This window comes from Glycine soja, chromosome 7 (genome assembly GCF_004193775.1).
Source record: "Glycine soja cultivar W05 chromosome 7, ASM419377v2, whole genome shotgun sequence".
NCBI lineage: Eukaryota > Viridiplantae > Streptophyta > Magnoliopsida > Fabales > Fabaceae > Glycine > Glycine soja.
This window is the reverse complement of record NC_041008.1, coordinates 25,111,942-25,130,776: the sequence shown is the minus strand read 5'-3', so window position 1 is coordinate 25,130,776 and position 18,835 is coordinate 25,111,942. Positions and strand designations below refer to the sequence as shown.

Sequence of the window (18,835 nt, the reverse complement as noted above, 5' to 3'; positions counted from 1 at the left end):
TGGCAAAGCTGTGGATATAGTCAGATTGATCTGTGTCAGCCTCCAAACCTAGGACTTTCCCAAGGTTCCATTGTTGTTGTGCCTCTTCCAGCATTGTTGTATTACACTCAATTGTGCTTTTTAAACCCCTTTCTAAATCGAAATGTCTCTGATTTGGGCTTTTGTCTTGTATTTCATGCATGACATCCACTCCATTATCATATTTTATTATTTGAGCTTCTTCTTCCACGGGCTCGAGAGATGGGGGCTTTAGATTTAGCATGCTTTTGTCTAACATAGACTTTGGAATACATATCAGAAATTTCTTTAAAGGAATGGGCTACGGGTGAGTGTCCATCCTTATTACTCCCCTCATTCTCCCGAAATGGGCCCAAGTTGTAACTTGGCCCAACATCTTTTTGGGTCTGCAAGGAGGGCAGACTTAGATGAAGATGTGTGTGCCTTATATCTCCCACGCTTTCCCCATATGGAGCCTAGACATCTGAAACTTTATCTCCACAATTCAAATTATTTCCTACAGGGTCACCTTTGTGCTCCCGAGAAGCAGCTTTATCCATGTTCAGGATTGCCTCTTTTAAGCAACCATTTGCCTCTGCCTTTTCTGCACTTCTGCTTCCAGAGTCAACGTTTGCTGTATTCGGGCTCTGGATACTCTTGACTCTATCCTCTGTTCCCTCTCTGCATGTGTCATCAGAAAGGTTGTTACCCATCGGTCTGGGCTGGTGTGTGGTTTGGCGGCCGTAACCACTGGTTGTGTCCTCTGACCAGTGGTTCGAACGAAGTATCGACTTCTTCAAGGACAGCTCCGGCGAAAAGGAGAAAGTGGTATCGCTGTCATCGTCAGCGTCAACATCGTCGCCTCCTTCCTCCGACGTTACCTCATCCGACCATGCGTCGGACGGTAAGGTTCTCCTCAGATTCGAATCTCCATCACCCCCTACTTCCTCCACCATCCACACCTTATAATTAATATCGCCGACACGGACGTTGACCTCCTTAATCGCCGGCGGAAGTGGTGTTCGAACCAGCAAGTGAGCTCAGTCCAAGCGACGGCGGTCTTCGGTATCGTCGTCAGGTTCGATGACGTCGTTGACAGTGGAGACAACCGTCTTAATGACAGTTACTAATGTTAGTTGTAACAGCTGTCTAACTCTAGTATAAATACAGATGTAACTGTTTAAAGTTGAGCTGGTTAATACAAAAACTCCATTTTCTGAAATCTGAGTTTTTCCCTCTTTCATTTTCTGAAATCCTTTTAAGTGGTATGCAAGATGCAATTTCGAGAGGCAAGGAAGACATAATTTCCACAAAAACATAACATGAATATTTGCCATAGTTACCCATACTTCTCTAATCTACCCAACTGAATAACTCTTACGAAGCCTCACAAATGATCATCAATCTGCTTTTTTATGGTATGTTTGGTTGGATGGAAGGAAAATAGGGGAGGAAGGAAAAGTTTAAAATTTGAATTGGAAAGAAAATGGCAGGAAGGAAAAATTTAAATTTTTGTATCTACAAAAGCAACTTTTCCTTCCATTTTCTCTCCAAACAAGCAAAACAAAATGCTTCGTTAGTCGTGTTTTCTTTCCTCCCACTTTCTGTCCTACCAAATGGACCATTAGAGTTATTCCAAAGAACTAAAATCTAAGTAATTATCTTGTTTAACTGATTACATAACTTTATTATTTTAGATCGTGGTAAATATCTTTTGCCATGAACCATCAATTGGAAAGGATACGAACTTAATTTTATATCTACTTATCTTTTAAGGAACATACAATAATGGGGTTTAAACATCCCTTACTATGTTAAACTATACTTGACTACTTGCTTTGTGTCAAATAAGTATCTATATCACTAACCTTATTCAACATATTCAAACAGCATTATTCTTCTGTCATTTGTGTTTCTCTAATTATGAGTGTAATCTACATTTATACTTAACTATGCAAATAATTCTAGCTATTTATTAATGGTAAAACCAACATTTTTATATGACATTAAACTTCAAACATAATATATGTACATAAACCTAGAAGTAGTCGTTCCATTAGATTATGCAACTATAATCCTGCTTTGAAATTAGCCACATCAATATTTAGTACATGTAAGGGAATATCCATATTATGCAGAGGGAATGGAATGATCTATTGTTATTGCTTTGTTCAATGTAACAACACATTGTACTTTGTACTTCACTCCTTTCTATCTAGTAAAGTATTTAAATCCTGAAGATGTCAACCACCTTACTGTTAAACCTTCCTCTTTGAATCACACCAAAGCGATGCTGCTCGTCTACCACAGTAATACGTAAGGCTGCGAATTCCACACTGTCTGCTATCAAACTGTGAGTTCCTATGACCATCGAGATTTCTCCGGTCTGGATACCCTGTAATACCATAAAAGGTAAAATTAAAGATTACCATGCAGGTTCAAGAAAAGAATAACTGGATTCACATCATTTGGACATTCCTTACGTTTTAGTAAAGCATACCTTACGAATCATCCGTGATTGTTTTAGTGGGGTTGAACCAGTGAGTAAAGCAACAGTTGGCTTGAACACGACCTCATCCAAGTTTTCGAGCAATTTAAGCAAATGCTCATAATGCTGGATCGCAAGCAACTCGGTAGGAACCATGAAAGCAGCCTATAATGAGACAAGAAAACCTAATATTAACATTAATATAAAGAATAATGAAATTCATACCCCTGGGAATTCTCTACCCATCACACACGTGTAAATATGATAAACTTTGTCTCAAAAGTGATTAAGAATAAATGAATGTAGTTGTATACAATTATCGATTTGTAATTGTGGCACTATTGGTTAAATATTCCTCATAAGTGGTTAATGTTATGAGATTGATGAAATGTCTAATAGTGGTTAACTTTGCTTCACAAGTGATTCAGAGTAAATGACATACAATCATCAACATGTACTCTTAGCAATAATGGTTAAATATGTCTCACAAGTGGTTAATAATCGCATGACATTATTGAAATGTCTAACCATGATTAGCTGTCTCACAAGTGGTTAAGAGTAAATTAATGTGATTGTATACAATTATCAATCTGTATTTGTGGCACTAATGGTGAAACATGCCTCACGAGACGTTAATAGTATTTGAGATTATTGAAACGTCTAATGGTTAATTGTGTTTTATAAGTGTATAACTGTCTGAGTGGATGTGGGATAGACAATTACCAACAGGAAGGTGATAATTTTTCTAATATAAATTAAATGTTAAAAATTTTGCACTGTGTAAAACCCCTAATGATAAAAACAAACCCTGCAATCCCAATTACCATATGCTATACATCGATGAATCTAATGAGAAATCAAGGTAATAAGAAAAACAAAAAGGAAGCCAAATATAAAAGGTGGACCAACCTGATAGCCAGAGCCAATAACTTCAATGCATGCAAGAAAAGCTACAACAGTTTTTCCACATCCAACATCACCCTAAAAATGTCACAAGATAACATCAGATGATAACATGTCATGCTGCTTCTCTATAGACTATATCACATCAATAAAAAATGCTTCACTTTAGACACAATATTATGAAAAAATAGCAAGTGAAAAATGAACATTGGGGAGAACAAACCAGGAAATCAAGTAAAATTTACAAGAAAATGAGCTGAGACATTTTAGATTCCACATTCTAGTGTGTAAACTGATTTAAGAAAAGAATGAAGAACACAAAAGTGCTCAAATCAGGCTTCCTAATCCTTTTATTTAATTTTTTTCATTTGATTTTTTTATAAAAGAAAAATTTATTAAAAAAAAGAAAGACATAAGACATTCACAAAGCAACAATATAAAGGACCTATTTAAATAAACTTCTCAACAAGGGCTTATAAAAGAAGTAAAATGAATTGAGGTAAAATAAATTAAACTTCTCCATTAAGTTAAAATGAAATTATGCATAAGTTGATTTTAACATGTGGAGAGTTAAATGAGGAAACTTCTAAAAAAATTGAGAATATAAGTTGGTTTTAACTTTTAACTTATGAGAAAAGTTTGATACCTTCTTAATCCATTCTATTTTCTTCCATAAGTGTTTGTTAAGTTTATTAAGCGGCAAAATGGAAATCAAAAGATAATACATTAGTTCAAAAGAGAAGCATAACCTTTCCATTCTAGAAAAATCAAAGTATGCGCCCTTTATGTCCTAGTAAGGTGGAATTCAATGGTAGTGTTGAAAGGGAGAGAAAACAAGAGACAAAACTGAATCCTTGTGTTAATGTACACAGCAGAGTGAATTATTATATAATATAGGTAATAAATGAAAAATAATTACAGATATCCTACTTGCCTAATTACCATAATTAAAGATATCTAACAATATTCATTGTTCAACAGGTAGGAGCATAATTCTCAAATGTTTAATAAGAGATCTCAGGCTTAGCAGCTTCTTTGGGATATAAGTTAAGGTGCTTAGATGCTACTTGGTGTAAAAGTCGTCTTTTAAGAGGGATTTCACCAACAAAATATGTTTGGGGATTGGGCAACTATGTTTCATTCTTTTTTTTTTGTTGTTCTCTTGTTGTCGTATTTTCTTACTTAGGAGGACTTCTTATCATTCAATCTCTCTGTAATCTACTACTATTTTCTTATTCATATTCTTTAATCTGAAAAACAACAGTTGGTTGTTGAATCCTGAAGATCATCTTGAAAGATTGGAGTTTTGATTTGCGGGTCAATGTTTCCTCACTTGAAAGTAGCAGAAAAATGTTAATTTGAATTGGTGATTGCATGCTTGAGGAGCTTGTTTCATAATGCCTCATTTCCACTGTTAGAATTTTTATTGGTAGGAAGTACATGAGACAAGAATCAATTAGAAGTTAGGGAAATACTGTATGCTGTTGACAGTAAAGCAAAACCAAGAGAAGACAGACCTGAAGAAGCCGATTCATTGGAACTGGTCTTTGTAGATCCCAAATAATTTCTGAAACAGCAAGCTGTTGACTAGTAGTAAGAGTATATGGAAGGACATCCAAAACCTTCTTGGTGAGAGAGGACCATTGTTCAGTACACACAGCATTATTTACTGGTCTTCTATACTTATCTAGCAATACATCCTTTTCCATTTGTGAACCAAGACTTTCGAGCATTTGGAATAAGCGTCCCAACTGACAAAAGACAGTAGAGACGTAGTCAGAAAATTTTGGAAGCATACGAAGAGAGCAATAAAGTATTATGAGAAAACGTGATAGAGAGAAATAAACCACTGGAGAAAAGGTTAAAGAAAGACTGCACAATGCACAAGTCCAGCATACGAATTGCCAGAAGTAATAATTTAAAAGCATTTGAGAAATCCTGAACATGTAAAGATAAGGGTACTATAGTACCCATCCCCATCCTCACATTTGGAAAGAAAAAAAAAACACCCGTACCCTACCCCATACCCACGTGGATAGCAACTCTAATCTCCACCCTCATACCCGCTAACTACCTATATATCAAAACATGCATCCACTACCTGAAATTTTATCAACTGTAAAATCAATAATCAAATAAAAAGAAACTAATTAACAAAATTGCTGCCATAGAATTGAAAAATATCCTAAAATCATACAAAAATAATCATAAATCAATGCTTAAAAGTAAAATTGATTGAATCTTCCAATAAACTTCAAGAACAATTAATTCTTAAACTTGGATGTCATGTGTTGGTACTCTCCAAGAAACTAATTAACAAAATTGCTGCCATTGAATTGAAAAATATCCTAAAATCATACAAAAATAATCATAAATCAATGCTTAAAAGTTAAAATTGATTGAATCTTCCAATAAACTTCAAGAACAATTAATTCTTAAACTTGGATGTCATGTGTTGGTACTCTCCAAGATTTGCTAAAAAATGATACATTGACACTGATTAGTTTATATATATATATATATATATATATATATATATATATCTGTGAGATATTTAAATTAAATAATTATATTTATACAAGTGTGGGTATGGGGCAAGGTGGGTAATATAGTACCCATACCCGCAACCATCCCCATTGAACAGTTATCTATTCTATCCATTGCAGATATTTTTTGCAGGTAACAATAGGGTCTAGGTAGAATTGTCATTCCTATTGGCACCACCTTCATCATGCCCCATCGTAGCTTTCTGCAGAAGATTGCACTGATGTAGAAGGTGCTGGAGCATATATCACGGGAGAATGAGAGAGCAAGTCTAGAGTGCCAAATGGCATAGGAATCTGTACAAGTTTCTTTATTTTTTATCAACAAAAGTATGTATATATATTATTGAAAATGATTGATAATTGTTAGCAGTACCAGAGGTACTATTTCTGTACATACTATCACGCTATTATCATCACTGTTCCGTTTTTGGATTCTAATATATTCTGAATGCAGTATATATTAGAGTACCAAAACACTGGGATTCTAAGATGTTCCGTTTTGGGATACTAATGTACTCTGAATGCAACATTTACAAGGGAAACATTTTTATTCAAACTATTTACAGAATGAGAACTAGACTGCATAGAAAGACTGGATAATGAAGGTTGCCTTAAAGGCTGAAACAAGTCAGGAAAGTGGTAGAGCCCATCATGACCCACCAAGCCTTGAAGAAGCACCTCATTAGAAACCTGAGATTTAAACACACAATAGGAGGGATGAAATTCAAAGAAAACTGAGTTATCTTTGCAAAATTGGCTAACACTAAGAAGATTTTTAGTGATAGAAGGAACAAACAAGAGATTTTTAAGAGTAAGAGGAATTTTAGAATTAAAGGAGGGAGAATGAAATAAAGAAACACCTGAGGCATTGATATTCAAGCCCTAACCGTTACCAATGGTTATTTGATCAGGGCCTTCAAAGGGGGTAACCTACTGAATGTTTTGTGACACATTGGTCACATGGTGAATATTGGGAAAAATCCAAGTCCCAAATCGGCTAAAGATAAAGCCATATAAGAGTATATAAGTGAGGGGCAACCCTCACCCCATGAGCTAGCTTTTGAGGTTGAGTTTGGCCTAAACTCACATTCTAATAATCAAATATGATATTAGAGCATATCCAAAATTAATCCAAAGTGCCACCCACCATTGTTATCCACACACCAAGCCCAAGAAGTGTTGGGCGTGAGGGGGTGTGTTGGGAAAAACCCAGACCCAGATCGGCTAAAAATAAAGTCTAGTTAGAGTATATAAGTGAGGCACAACCTTACCCCTTGAGCTAGCTTTTGGGGTTGAGTCAGGCCTAAACTCACATTCTAAGATGATATCAAAGCATATCCAATATTATTTGAAAGAGTCACCCACCATTGTTATCCACGCACCAAGCCCAAGAAGTGTTAGGCGTGAAGGGGTGTATTGAAAAAAATCCAAGTCCCACATCGGCTAAAGATAAAGCCATATAAGAGTATATAAGTGAGAGGCAACCCTCAACCCTTGAACTAGCTTTTGGGGTTGAGTTACGCTTAAACTCACATTCTAAGAATCAAAGAGTGAGAAGCACCAGAATCAGAATACCAGTTTGTGGATCAACATTGGCTTGTGGAGATGTTGATGATGAAGTAGAGGTCATGGGCTGAGGCTGAAATTGCGGGAAAGGATAGAAGTACTGAGGTTGCATGTATTGAGGTGGATAAGGGAAATATGGGAAAGGGGTAGATTGCATGTATTGTTGGGGTGGATAGGTACTGTTTTGGGGTTGATTAGGGGATGAAGTGGTAGAGTACCACTATGAGGTTTGGGTGGGCATTTGGTTCTGAGTTTGCAAAGATTGAGTGGATGTTGTAGTCTAAGTCATAAGTCATAGGTTGAGTGGGAACATAGTTTTCATCATACCTATGATATAGCAAAAAGAGGATTCATGGCCAAACTTGTGGCAGACTTGACACTGAACATTTGAATATTTGCCACGGCCTCCTCCACGACCACCATGGAAGAAATTTCGGCCACCCCCCCTAACTGAATTGTTGAAACAATTTGCACCATTATAATCATCACTATTATGAGTACTGCTGCTAGAAGCTTGAGTGAGATGCACCTGAGGATCAGAATTGACCACAGTGCTCATCTGCGAGTGGGAATAATTCGAATTGGCCATGGAATTAGAGTTACACTCAGCAAGGTTTACAGTGCCAAGAGAGTTCTTATTGAGTTTGCCAAGTCGCAATTCATGAGTAAGCAGTAGGGATTCAACTTCATCAACAGACATAGGCTTAGATTTATTGTAGATAAAGGTTACCGTGGACTCAAATTCCGTTGGCAGGCCTTCATGGATAATGTCAACTTGTTCGCTTTGTGAAACTGAATCTCCAATGTAGGTAAGCACATCAATTAGTGTTTGAATATGAATAAGATAATCGGTAATTTTGTGATTATCAAGAGAAATATTTCAAAGCTTCGTTCGAAGTTGACGTTTCCTCGTACAAGCAATTGACTAAAAATGCAAGTGAAGTTTCTCCCAAAGATGCCATGAAATGTTGCATCCAACGAGACGAGGAAGAACAATGCTAGAGGTCGTTGATTGTAACCATGAAAGAAGAAGCTCATCCGGCTTCTCCCAGCTGAGATACTCTGATGACACGATACCAGCATCGTGATCGGCGATTGTTACAAACCGCGGCGGAATTATCGGAGCAACAAGGAAAAGCGAAAATCCATGGCCTTTGATAACAGGTTGCACTTGAAAACACCATAGCAGTTAATTGGCGTTCGTTATCTTCTCAGAAATTGAGTGCGAGAACGAAGCTGGAGAAGAAGTCACACCAATGGTGGCGAAGGAGGAGGAGAAGGTGGCGAACCACCAGGAGGATTATTGAGTGCAGAAACCATGAAAATACTAGGTTAGGATCGACCTACCTCTGTAAACCATAAAAGATTTAGAGAGAAGAGAGAGAGAGTGTGTGTAAAGTGATTTCTTTATTGAGGAAATTCAACCCAACAGAAAACTGATTACAGTTCAGTATATATAGCAGTTACTCAACTGTAACTGCCAACAAACCTGAGTTAGTTAGTGACAGCTGTAACACAGCCGTCCTAACTAACAGACTAAATACTAATTATAGTTAGATTTACAGCTTTAGCTAAAAATAAATATTACAACAAGTAAGTATACTCCTATAAGGGGGAGTGCTCTAACATGTGCAGCATGTACTAAATGTACTTATTTCTTCTTTCCTTTCTTTGTTCTGATTTAGTTTGATTTATTCATTATCAGGATCGATTAGTTTGATTTATTCCTTATCAAGACTGATTAGTCCAGACTTCTTTGTAAAAATTAAGAAATAATATTTCAGTGCTTTTCCTCATATTTCAAGTTATTAAATAGCACCTGTCAACAAAGTGAAAGGAAACTAGACACCTGATGGTACCAGCCAAATCTCTCGTTTTATTACTCTTGTGGTACAAAAGTACATCTAAGGATTGGAGCCTAGCCTCCCTAACCAAACCACCTTGATTACTCCTGAATGAGTAATTCCAGGCAGTTAGTCTCTATTTATAGCTAACGACTAACTAACTAACTACCTTTAACTGACTTAAAGAGTTACAAGGCTAACTACTAAACTGTAACTGATCTTAGGCAGCTACCTAACCCTGGTTCTGGCTGCTTTGGCTGCTGCTCTGTCTTCCTCTTATACTTGCCATGTGTCCTTCCTTCATACACTTGTTTAACTGGTAGCCTAACAATACTCCCCCTCAAGAGAGCCACCTTGTCCTCAAGGTGAAATGCAGGAAATTACTGCTTCATAACATCAACCGATTCCCATGTGGCTTCAAAGTCAGGTAAATCTTTCCATTAGATGAGCACTTCAGCTGTGCCTGCAGGGTGGTTTCAGACAGCCTTTACAGCTAGAGGCTCTACCCTTAGTACCCGCTCATCAGTCAGAGGCAAGGGTTGGGGTTTCACCACAAAAGCAATGGCTTTCTTTAATAGAGACACATGAAAGACTGGATGAACTTTACTCTCGGGTGGTAGGTTGAGCTGGTAAGCTACTTTACTAATGACCTTAGAAATCTGATATGATCCATAAAATCAAGGGCTTAATTTCTCATTCAACTTCTTAGCCAAAGATTTCAAACAATACGGTTGTAATTTCAGGTAAACCCAATCATCCACAGCCAAGTTAACATCCCTACGGTGCTTATTGGCATAGGCTCGCATCTGGTCCTAAGCCTTAAGCAAATTAGTTCGTAGTTGGTCCAACAAGTAATCCCTATCTTGTGTAAGCCTGTTGACCCCCTCTACTGCTGAAGGAACAGTGGTGCCTCTAAGCAATTGAGGTGGGTCTCTGCCATAGAGAGCCCTGAAAGGAGCGAGCTTATAGGAACTATTATAATTAGAATTAAACCAAAATTCTGCCCAACTTAAGCAGGAAGGCCAGTGCTTTGGTTTTTCTCCTGTAACACACCTTAAGTATATTTCTACTCCTCTATTGACCACCTCAGTTCCGCACCGCTCGCTCAGTGCGTTCATCTTCAAACAATCGCTTCAGACTTGTGACGTCCTCATGCGTGTTGATCATGCCTTCAAAACCTCGTTCCAGAAATTCCACATTCGCATCCATGTTTCCTCGCATTGAAACCATAAATAGCTTCACGTCTCCAAATTGAAATTTTGCTCTAATACCAATGGTGGTACCAGCCAAATCTCTCGTTTTATTACTCTTGTGGTAGAAAAGTACATCTAGGGATTGGAGCCTAGCCTCCCTAACCAACCACCTTGATTACTCCCGAATGAGTAATTCTAGGAAGTCAGTCTCTATTTATAGCCAACGACTAACTAACTAACTGCCTTTAACTGACTTAAACAGTTACAAGGCCAACTACTAAACTGTAACTGATCTTAGTCAGCTACCTAACCCTGGTTCTGGCTGCTTTGGCTGCTGCTCTGGCTTCCTCTTATACTTATCATGTGTCCTTCCTTCATACACTTGCTTAACCTTGCTTAACCAGTAGCCTAACAACACCCCACCAATAATGGTCATCAGAAACTTTCAAATTGACAATTAAAACAAATGACTATACAATTTAATATAATACACACACACACACACATATATATATATATATGAAATCATGTAACCAACCAGAGGCTTCATAATGGTAGCAATAAGCAACACACTTTCTACTATTAGTTATTAGAAATTACAAAATCATGATTGGAAGCTCATTAATAAAGAGTAGGACCTACACAATTTTTGCAATTCTCAACAAATTTCAGCTAATATTAGAGTTTAGAAGAGTGTTAGAAAGTGTACTACTATTATTTCTCATAACAGAAAATATTTACAGTTGCCAATAGAAGATACTACCAATAAAATCTGATATAAAATGATAACCTCACCTGTACGTAAAAAAACTCATCAAATATAAGTCTCTTGCGGGCCAAATCAGCTTCATTTATGTCCTTCGGTTTGTGGATTCCAAAATATGCCTATATTGTTAACATTTAAGTTTTTAAAATTTCAGTAAAATATGCAGAAACAGGTGGAGTAAAGTTTCAGAAAAATAGAAATGAAAGAGCATTTTATTTCCTTGGGAAAGAGGCCATCAATGTGGGCATTGCTCGATGTTCTCCACCCAAATACACCAAAGAACAGCATAAACCACAAATACTAGTAAGCAGTTTAACACATTTATTAGAGAACTTTAGCTTAGATTCACAAGTGCAGTTTAAACAGATTGATATAAAGACTTGGTGCATTATAGACATTAATTTAGGAGAATTGGGGAAGTTAGAAGCCCAGCCTAGGTTGAGGCAAGAGTGCCTAATTCCAAAGTCCTAGGTTGAGCATTGTGGATTTTCAAACATAATAATAATTACAATTCCAAAGACCAATTCTAAATCCATGCACCAAACGAATACCAAGTGAAGTCCCTAGAAAAAACTATATTAAAATTACAATTTAATTGTAAAAAATCATGACATCATATATGTTAGGATATAAGGAGAAGGGAGAGTTAGTTAAGATAGTTAGACTATTAATGAGTTAGTTAGTTAGTATAACAGGATTTACTGTGTAATGTTGAGTCAATGTATAGACCACAGCTCATGCTATTTATAATAAGAAAAATGAATCAGTATTGATTAGTTACTTAGTTAGAGGGGTTTATTAGATATAAATGGGGGAAGAAGGATAGGGGAGAGGGGGGTCTTATCATTTGTAGATTGAGCATTAGCTCTTTGTGAAAGGAGAAATCCTTTGTGAAGAGGAAACTCTTGGAGGAGAGTTTTCTCCTATTTTCTGTTATGTTCTTACCAGTCAATAAAATCCTTTCTTTTCTTATATCCTACAAATATATGAACACAACCAACAAGTCCAACCTTCCCCCTCTCCTTTATTTGTGCACTTCTGCTTCAAAAACCAAATTTGCTCCTCAAAATATAAAGTGGAACACTTCCCCGTGATTCACAACACACGGTCAGATGCACACAAGGGAGAAGGGAACTATTACAAACAAAGCAATATTGAAAGCAAAAAAACAAATATATCAAAGATTTAAATACAGAGTACATAACTGGCCACTGCAACTTTTTATAAGAGTACATGTATTTCTTTCCTTTATTTTTCCAATACTTGGTTTCTTGAAAATGACTTGTTTCCTCTTTCACTGTAATTATTTTTTAAATCAATAAATTTCAAATTCCCCTAACACCACAACACTTTTGCAATTCATCAGCAGGCAGAAAGGGTACAGATGTATATTGCAGACAAAAAGTCTACACTGTCAAGTAGGTGTCAATACTTAGATTTTCATACGGACGGTAGGCACATAAATATTTCCATTGATAGAATAAAGAAATCTTAAAGTTAGAGATCCTTACATCATGAAGACTTGGTAATCCAAATTGCTCTGTGATATCTTTAGGAATTGGATCAACATTGACAGGCAAGGCTTGTAAAGCTCTGCAAGAAAATAAAAGAGTAATATATTGAACAAATTGTTCCTTTGTATAGATAAGAGGATTGTTATAACCCACACTAAATTGGAACTCAAAATAGAAATAAAAACAAATGCATATGCCATATTTCCATATCAATGTGCCAGACATGGAGACGAGATTTGGAATGACATAGTTTCCATATAAGCATAAGTAAAATGGAGTATATAGAATGCAAGTTCACCAAGACACACACTACCACTTATTTGGAGGTAAAAATTGGATACCAAACCTAATCACAATTTACTTAGTTCAAGTATCTTGAAACTACCATACAAAGTGGAGCGAGGTAAATTATAGGAATAGGATTCAAGATGGGTAGATGAAATGAAAGAATGCTTAAGGTATTTTTTGTGATAGGAAGGTGCCTCTTAATCTACAAAATTGGGATTTATGAACTTAATAGTAGGTCTATGCTTACTATGTCTCCAAACTGGGGTAGGACAAACATGTGCTCCCCCCCGCCCCCCCAAATCTCAGGTAGACACATTAGAGGCAACACTACTTGTATGATGATAGAGGTCTTTTATTAGAAAGAATAAGGGATTTCACCCTTGAATACAATGCCTAGCTTACATAACGTTTTATTAGAAAGAATAAGGGATTTCACCCTTGAATACAATGCCTAGCTTATATAACTTCGAGGGTTTGCACCTCCCGATGCACAAAACCCAATTCTCTCACAAAATACAAATGATCTGTGTCTTCCCCTCCCTTCCTAGTTCTTATTTATAAGCAACATGCCTTATTTCTTCAACCAACAAACTAACGGGAATCTATCAATATTTCCCATAAATTTCACCTTGTCCTCAAGGTGAATAGCCATGACAGATGCAAATAAAGCCCACATCAGAGCTCCGGTTGTTTAAAGCATGATGACCAAGCCAAACCAGACCACTGCATTCCCAAAATCAACTTTCTATTCTGCTATGTCAAACACAAACATGAGTGCCATTGTTCTTCTCTAATGGCATTTTTGGCCAGGAAACAGAGCATCATCACTGCTATAGGTTTAATCAGATCCCCTATCTTCCTGATAGGAGTATATGCTGTAATGTTAGAATATAGTGAGCTGACTCAGCACATATGTCAGAGTTAGTTAACCAAGAGTTAGTAAACCAGCGGTCTCTCTCTCTCTCTCTCTAGATCTTCTCAAAACCAAGCCCGAAAGTGTCGGACGTGAGGTGGTGTATTGGGAAAAACCAAAGTCCTGCATCAATTAGACAGTGCCCAGATAGAAAATATAAGTGATGGGCAACCCTCACCCTATGAGCTAACTTTTGGGCTTAAGTTAAGCCAAAACCTTGTGAACTATATTGTTGCACATGCTTGCAGATCATTTCAAAGAACACAAATTTATGGCTTTGGTGGCAGTCAATTGACTGGAAAGCTTGACATACCTGGTTTTGTGGCCATGGCAAACTAGTGCTTCATTTGTCACCCATTATGGTCAACCCCTCAACGTCCCCAACCACCTCTTTCTCCAATCACTGACATATCTTCTTCCTTTTGAGCTTGTGACTCACTAGTGAAATTTTACTTACCTGCCTTGATCAACCTGAGCATTGTCTCCTCCAATCTTTTCAATTTCTCCCTCATTAATTCATTATGATGTTATTTTCCTATATTTTGCACAGATGCATTATTGTTCTTTGAAATTACTATCGGTACAGTTCTTTGTTCAAGTCCTCTAATTCCTATAGTTCTGATTTTATCTTTGTTTTTGCTTCCACCATATCAGTGGACCTTCCATCCTTCAAGACTTCCTCTTTCCTTCTATTTTCATGCTCCCAAAATCCTCCTCAATCTTTCAAGACTTCAACATCCCCTTTGTTTGTGTTATGTGAGTGTAGACCCTGTAAGTTAACTCTACTAGTTAGAGTTAACCATTAGTTAGTAAGGACAGCTGTGTACAGCCATCAGTTAGTTAGTTGAGTTAGTTCTTCTCTCTATATATCAGATTGTACACAGAGAGTCATCGGCCAATTGTAATTTTTCTATTGATATCAATAATATTAGTTTATCAACATGGTATTCAGAGCTCTCTCATCCTTTTTCATGGCTTCCGCAAATAATGGTAAGACTCCATTCAACACTAGTGAGACTCCAGTGAACGATTACTACAATTCTGATGAATCAAGACATTCCTTCTTCATTGCTTCCTACAGCAAATTTTTCACAACAAATCACGAAAAAGCTCAATGATAAGAACTTTTTATTGTGGCGACAATAAATTGAGCCAGCAATCACTGTGATTGGTCTCAATAGTTTTGTAGCTAGTCATCAAATCCCTCTGTGATATCTCTCCGATGCTAATCACGATCTCGATCGCGGTAATCCTCAGTTCTCGTTGTGACATAAGCAAGACAAATTTCTTCTTGTTTGGCTTCAATCCACTCTTTCAAGCTCAATGCTTGCTTGAGTTCTTGGACTGTCACATATTTTTTTTTTGCTCAACCAAAATATAATATATCATTAATGAGTACCAGAGATACTAGAAAATACAGGTTTTAAAAGACCTTTCATATCTAGTTCACTGACAAGCAATGATTACATAAGCTGAAAGATCCCACAGCAAGGTAAATGAACAGGAATGTAGACTATATTCCTATGTTCATGTCCTAAGAAAACCAATTTTGAGATTTGAAGACCACTGATTGAAATGAAGAGTGAAATTCTTTTCTAAGCATCTGAGCCATGTCCATAGAAGAAACACCGCGTCGTCCATTAGTTTATGAGCGTCGAAGGTGGCATTGGAGAAAATGATGTTGTTTTTGTACTTCCAAATAGTATAAGTCAGAGCTAACCACCACCACTGCCATCTGTTCGTCTGCAATCCTTCATACACTCCATGAATATGCTGTATAAAATGTTGTCTCAGATGATATGGGAAGGCCCCCACCAGATTCACCCAAGATACCGCTTCCCACCATAAAGGGCTAACTTTACTACAATGAAAGAATAGGTGACTTGCACTCTCATCCGCTGATCTGCAAAGAGGACACAAATACTCCTGCAACTCAACCCGTTTCCTTTTCAAATTGTCTCTGGTTGGCAATTTGTCTTTGATTAACCTCCACGCGAACATAGCCACTTTCGATAGTACCCTGAGCTTCCATAAATCCTTGTACCCTCCATCCTGCCCTTCACTTGATATGCCTTCTCTAATTACCTTATAAGCACTCCTAGCCAAATAACTGCCACTTGGCTCTGCAGTCCAGATCCATTGATCGTGCAAATCCTGCCTGATTCTAAACCCTTCAACTTCTTGAAGGAAAGCGACCGTCATGTCTATCTCACTATCAAACAATGGTCTTCTCCACTGAAATTGCCACTCCCACCCTTCTTCATTGAAAGCTCCTAATTGCTGAATGAATTGGTGTTGCTGAGCCGATATGGTGTATAATCTTGGATATTTCTCTGACAATTGAGTATCTCCACCTATCCACTTATCCTCCCAAAATTTAAACTTGTCTCCACACCCGACCTTCCACAAAGTCGACCTATTCAGCTGTTGTCCCTGATGTGAAAGATGATTTACCGTCTTCAGACCCCTCCACCATAAGGATTCGGTGCTAGCCCTCAGAGCTCCATCTAGACTCCTCCACCCTCCATATTTTGATTCAAGAATTCTTGTCCAAGTCTCCCCCTGATTCTGAAATAGGTCCTATTTCCACTTTCCCAACAATGATAAACGAAGTGATATCCTTGACTCCCAGTCCTCCTTGTGCCTTTGGCAAACATATCGTTTCCCACCGGATCCAAGGAATCTTGTTTTGATCAGCCGCCCCACTCCATAAAAAATTCCTCTGTAGTCTGACTATAGCTTGTCGGCCACCTGTCTGGAGACCCTGAAAAATGAGAAAAAATAAATCGGAATGGATGTTAGCACTGAATTTATGAGAGTCACTCTCCCCCCAAAAGACAAATGCCTTTGTTTCCATCTCGCTAATTTTCTCTCGCATTTAGTGATTATAGGGTCCCAAGTCTGACATCTTCTGGGATTTTGGCACCAATAGGGATGCCAAGATATGTGAAAGGAAAAGACATCAATCTACAATTGAGATAGTTGGATGCACCATAAGTCCACTGATCCGACACACCAAAGGTCCCGTAGCTACTTTTAGCAAAATTTATATTTAGTCCAGATGCAAGCTCAAAAGCACGCAATATTGCTTTGATTGCTCTTACATTCTCCATAGTTGCCTCTCCCAAAAATATAGTGTCATCTGCATACTGGAGCATGTTAACTTCAACCTTCTTTGTGCCCACTAAGAAACCCCTATAGAGCCTTCTGTCAATAGCCTTTGACATTAGACCGCTCACTCCTTCAGCAGCAATATTTAATAGAAGAGGTGATAGCGAATCCCCCTGTCTTAGCCCTTTCTGCGATAAGAATTCAGTTGAAGGGCTTCCATTTACCAATACCGAGATAGAAGCTGATTTTAGACATCCAAGTATCCATTGAATCCACTTCGAACCAAAGCCCAATCTCCTCATCATGTAAATCAGATACTCCCAAGACACCGAATCGTACGCCTTCTCATAGTCCACCTTGAACACAATGCACGGTTTTTGACATCTTTTAGCCTCTTCGACTGCCTCATTTGAAATCATCACACTATGGAGCATATGTCTGCCTTCTATGAATGCTGACTGTCGTTCATTAATGATGCAATGCATAACCTTCTTCAGTCTATTAGCCAACACCTTAGCAAGAATCTTGTAAGTACACCCTATCAGTGAGATAGGCCTGTAGTCATTCAGCACTTGAGGGTCCGCTACCTTCTGGATTAATGCTATGAAAGATGCATTCAGAACCCTCGGGAAGACTCCATTAACATAGAACTCATCAAAGAATCTGAGGAAGTCTGGTTTGATGGCATCCCAAAATTGCTTGATGAATTTAAAATTAAGCCCGTTCGGGCCAGGACTTTTATCACTTCCACAGCTCCAAACCGCCATTTTTATCTCTTCATCCTGAAATCGCTCTGGTAACATGACATTCTGCTGGAAATTAATGGTCTTGAAACTAATCTCATCCAATGTTGGTCTGTCAAAATCAACTTCCTGGAACCTCTGTGAAAAAAACCTCCTAACTTCCTCTTTGACTTCTGTCGACTCATCCTTCCACACACCATCAACCATCACTCCATTCAAACAGTTGGATCGCCGCCTGGAATTTATCAACAAATGGAAATATCTCGAATTGCAATCTCCTTCCTTAATCCACCTAGATCTTGTCTTCTATCTCAATAACGACTCATGCGTTTGAGCTGCCTCCCATAACTCCTGCTGAAGCTGCTTTTTGTGTGTCCGCTCGTTGTCTTCCAATTGCCTATCTGCTGATATCTCTTCCAATTTATTTAACTCTTCCTCTATCTTTTTGAACTTGCTGAAGGTGTCCACATATTGATCTTTGTTCCACACTTTAATCTTCTGTTTGAGAGCTTTGATTTTCTCTTTTAACACATAACCCCCCACCCGCTCTGAGGGTTGGACGCCCAACTATTAGTAACCACCTTCTTGAAGGATTTATCAGAAAGCCAGCAGTCTAGTATTTTGAAGGGTTTTGGGTCCCAATCGATATTTTTGGATCTGAGCAATATAGGACAATGGTCCAAGAAATTCCAGACCAGCGTAGATTGGGCGGACCTAGGCCATTTGGAAAGCCATTCTAGGGAAACCAAGAATCTATCCAATTTGCTTTTTGCTGTACTATTCGGTCTAAACCATGTAAATCTCTTTCCCACCCGAGGCGCTTCTTCTACCTCCATCTCCTCAATCCAATTATTGAATTCTGCAAGGCTTCCATCCACCAGCCCCCTCTGCGAAGATCCCATTCTCTCTCTAGGTGACCTGATGCTATTAAAGTCCCCTAGAATGCACCAACATCCACCCGGG

At 37.9% G+C, this 18,835-nt stretch overlaps 1 protein-coding gene across 2 annotated transcripts in view; it reads right to left on the bottom strand.

The window, feature by feature from the left end:
• The window catches only part of LOC114419210 (ATP-dependent DNA helicase homolog RECG, chloroplastic), a 50,904-nt gene that overhangs the window by 15,416 nt on the left and 16,653 nt on the right, over window positions 1–18,835 (bottom strand). For both annotated transcript variants that reach the window (XM_028384855.1, XM_028384856.1), the window contains exons 8-13: window positions 12,815–12,896; window positions 11,333–11,422; window positions 4,906–5,139; window positions 3,395–3,466; window positions 2,498–2,650; window positions 2,249–2,392 (exon numbers count right to left, since the gene is read on the bottom strand). In XM_028384855.1, the coding sequence (XP_028240656.1) occupies window positions 2,249–2,392; window positions 2,498–2,650; window positions 3,395–3,466; window positions 4,906–5,139; window positions 11,333–11,422; window positions 12,815–12,896 (775 nt within the window). The remainder of the gene's footprint in view (window positions 1–2,248; window positions 2,393–2,497; window positions 2,651–3,394; window positions 3,467–4,905; window positions 5,140–11,332; window positions 11,423–12,814; window positions 12,897–18,835) is intronic.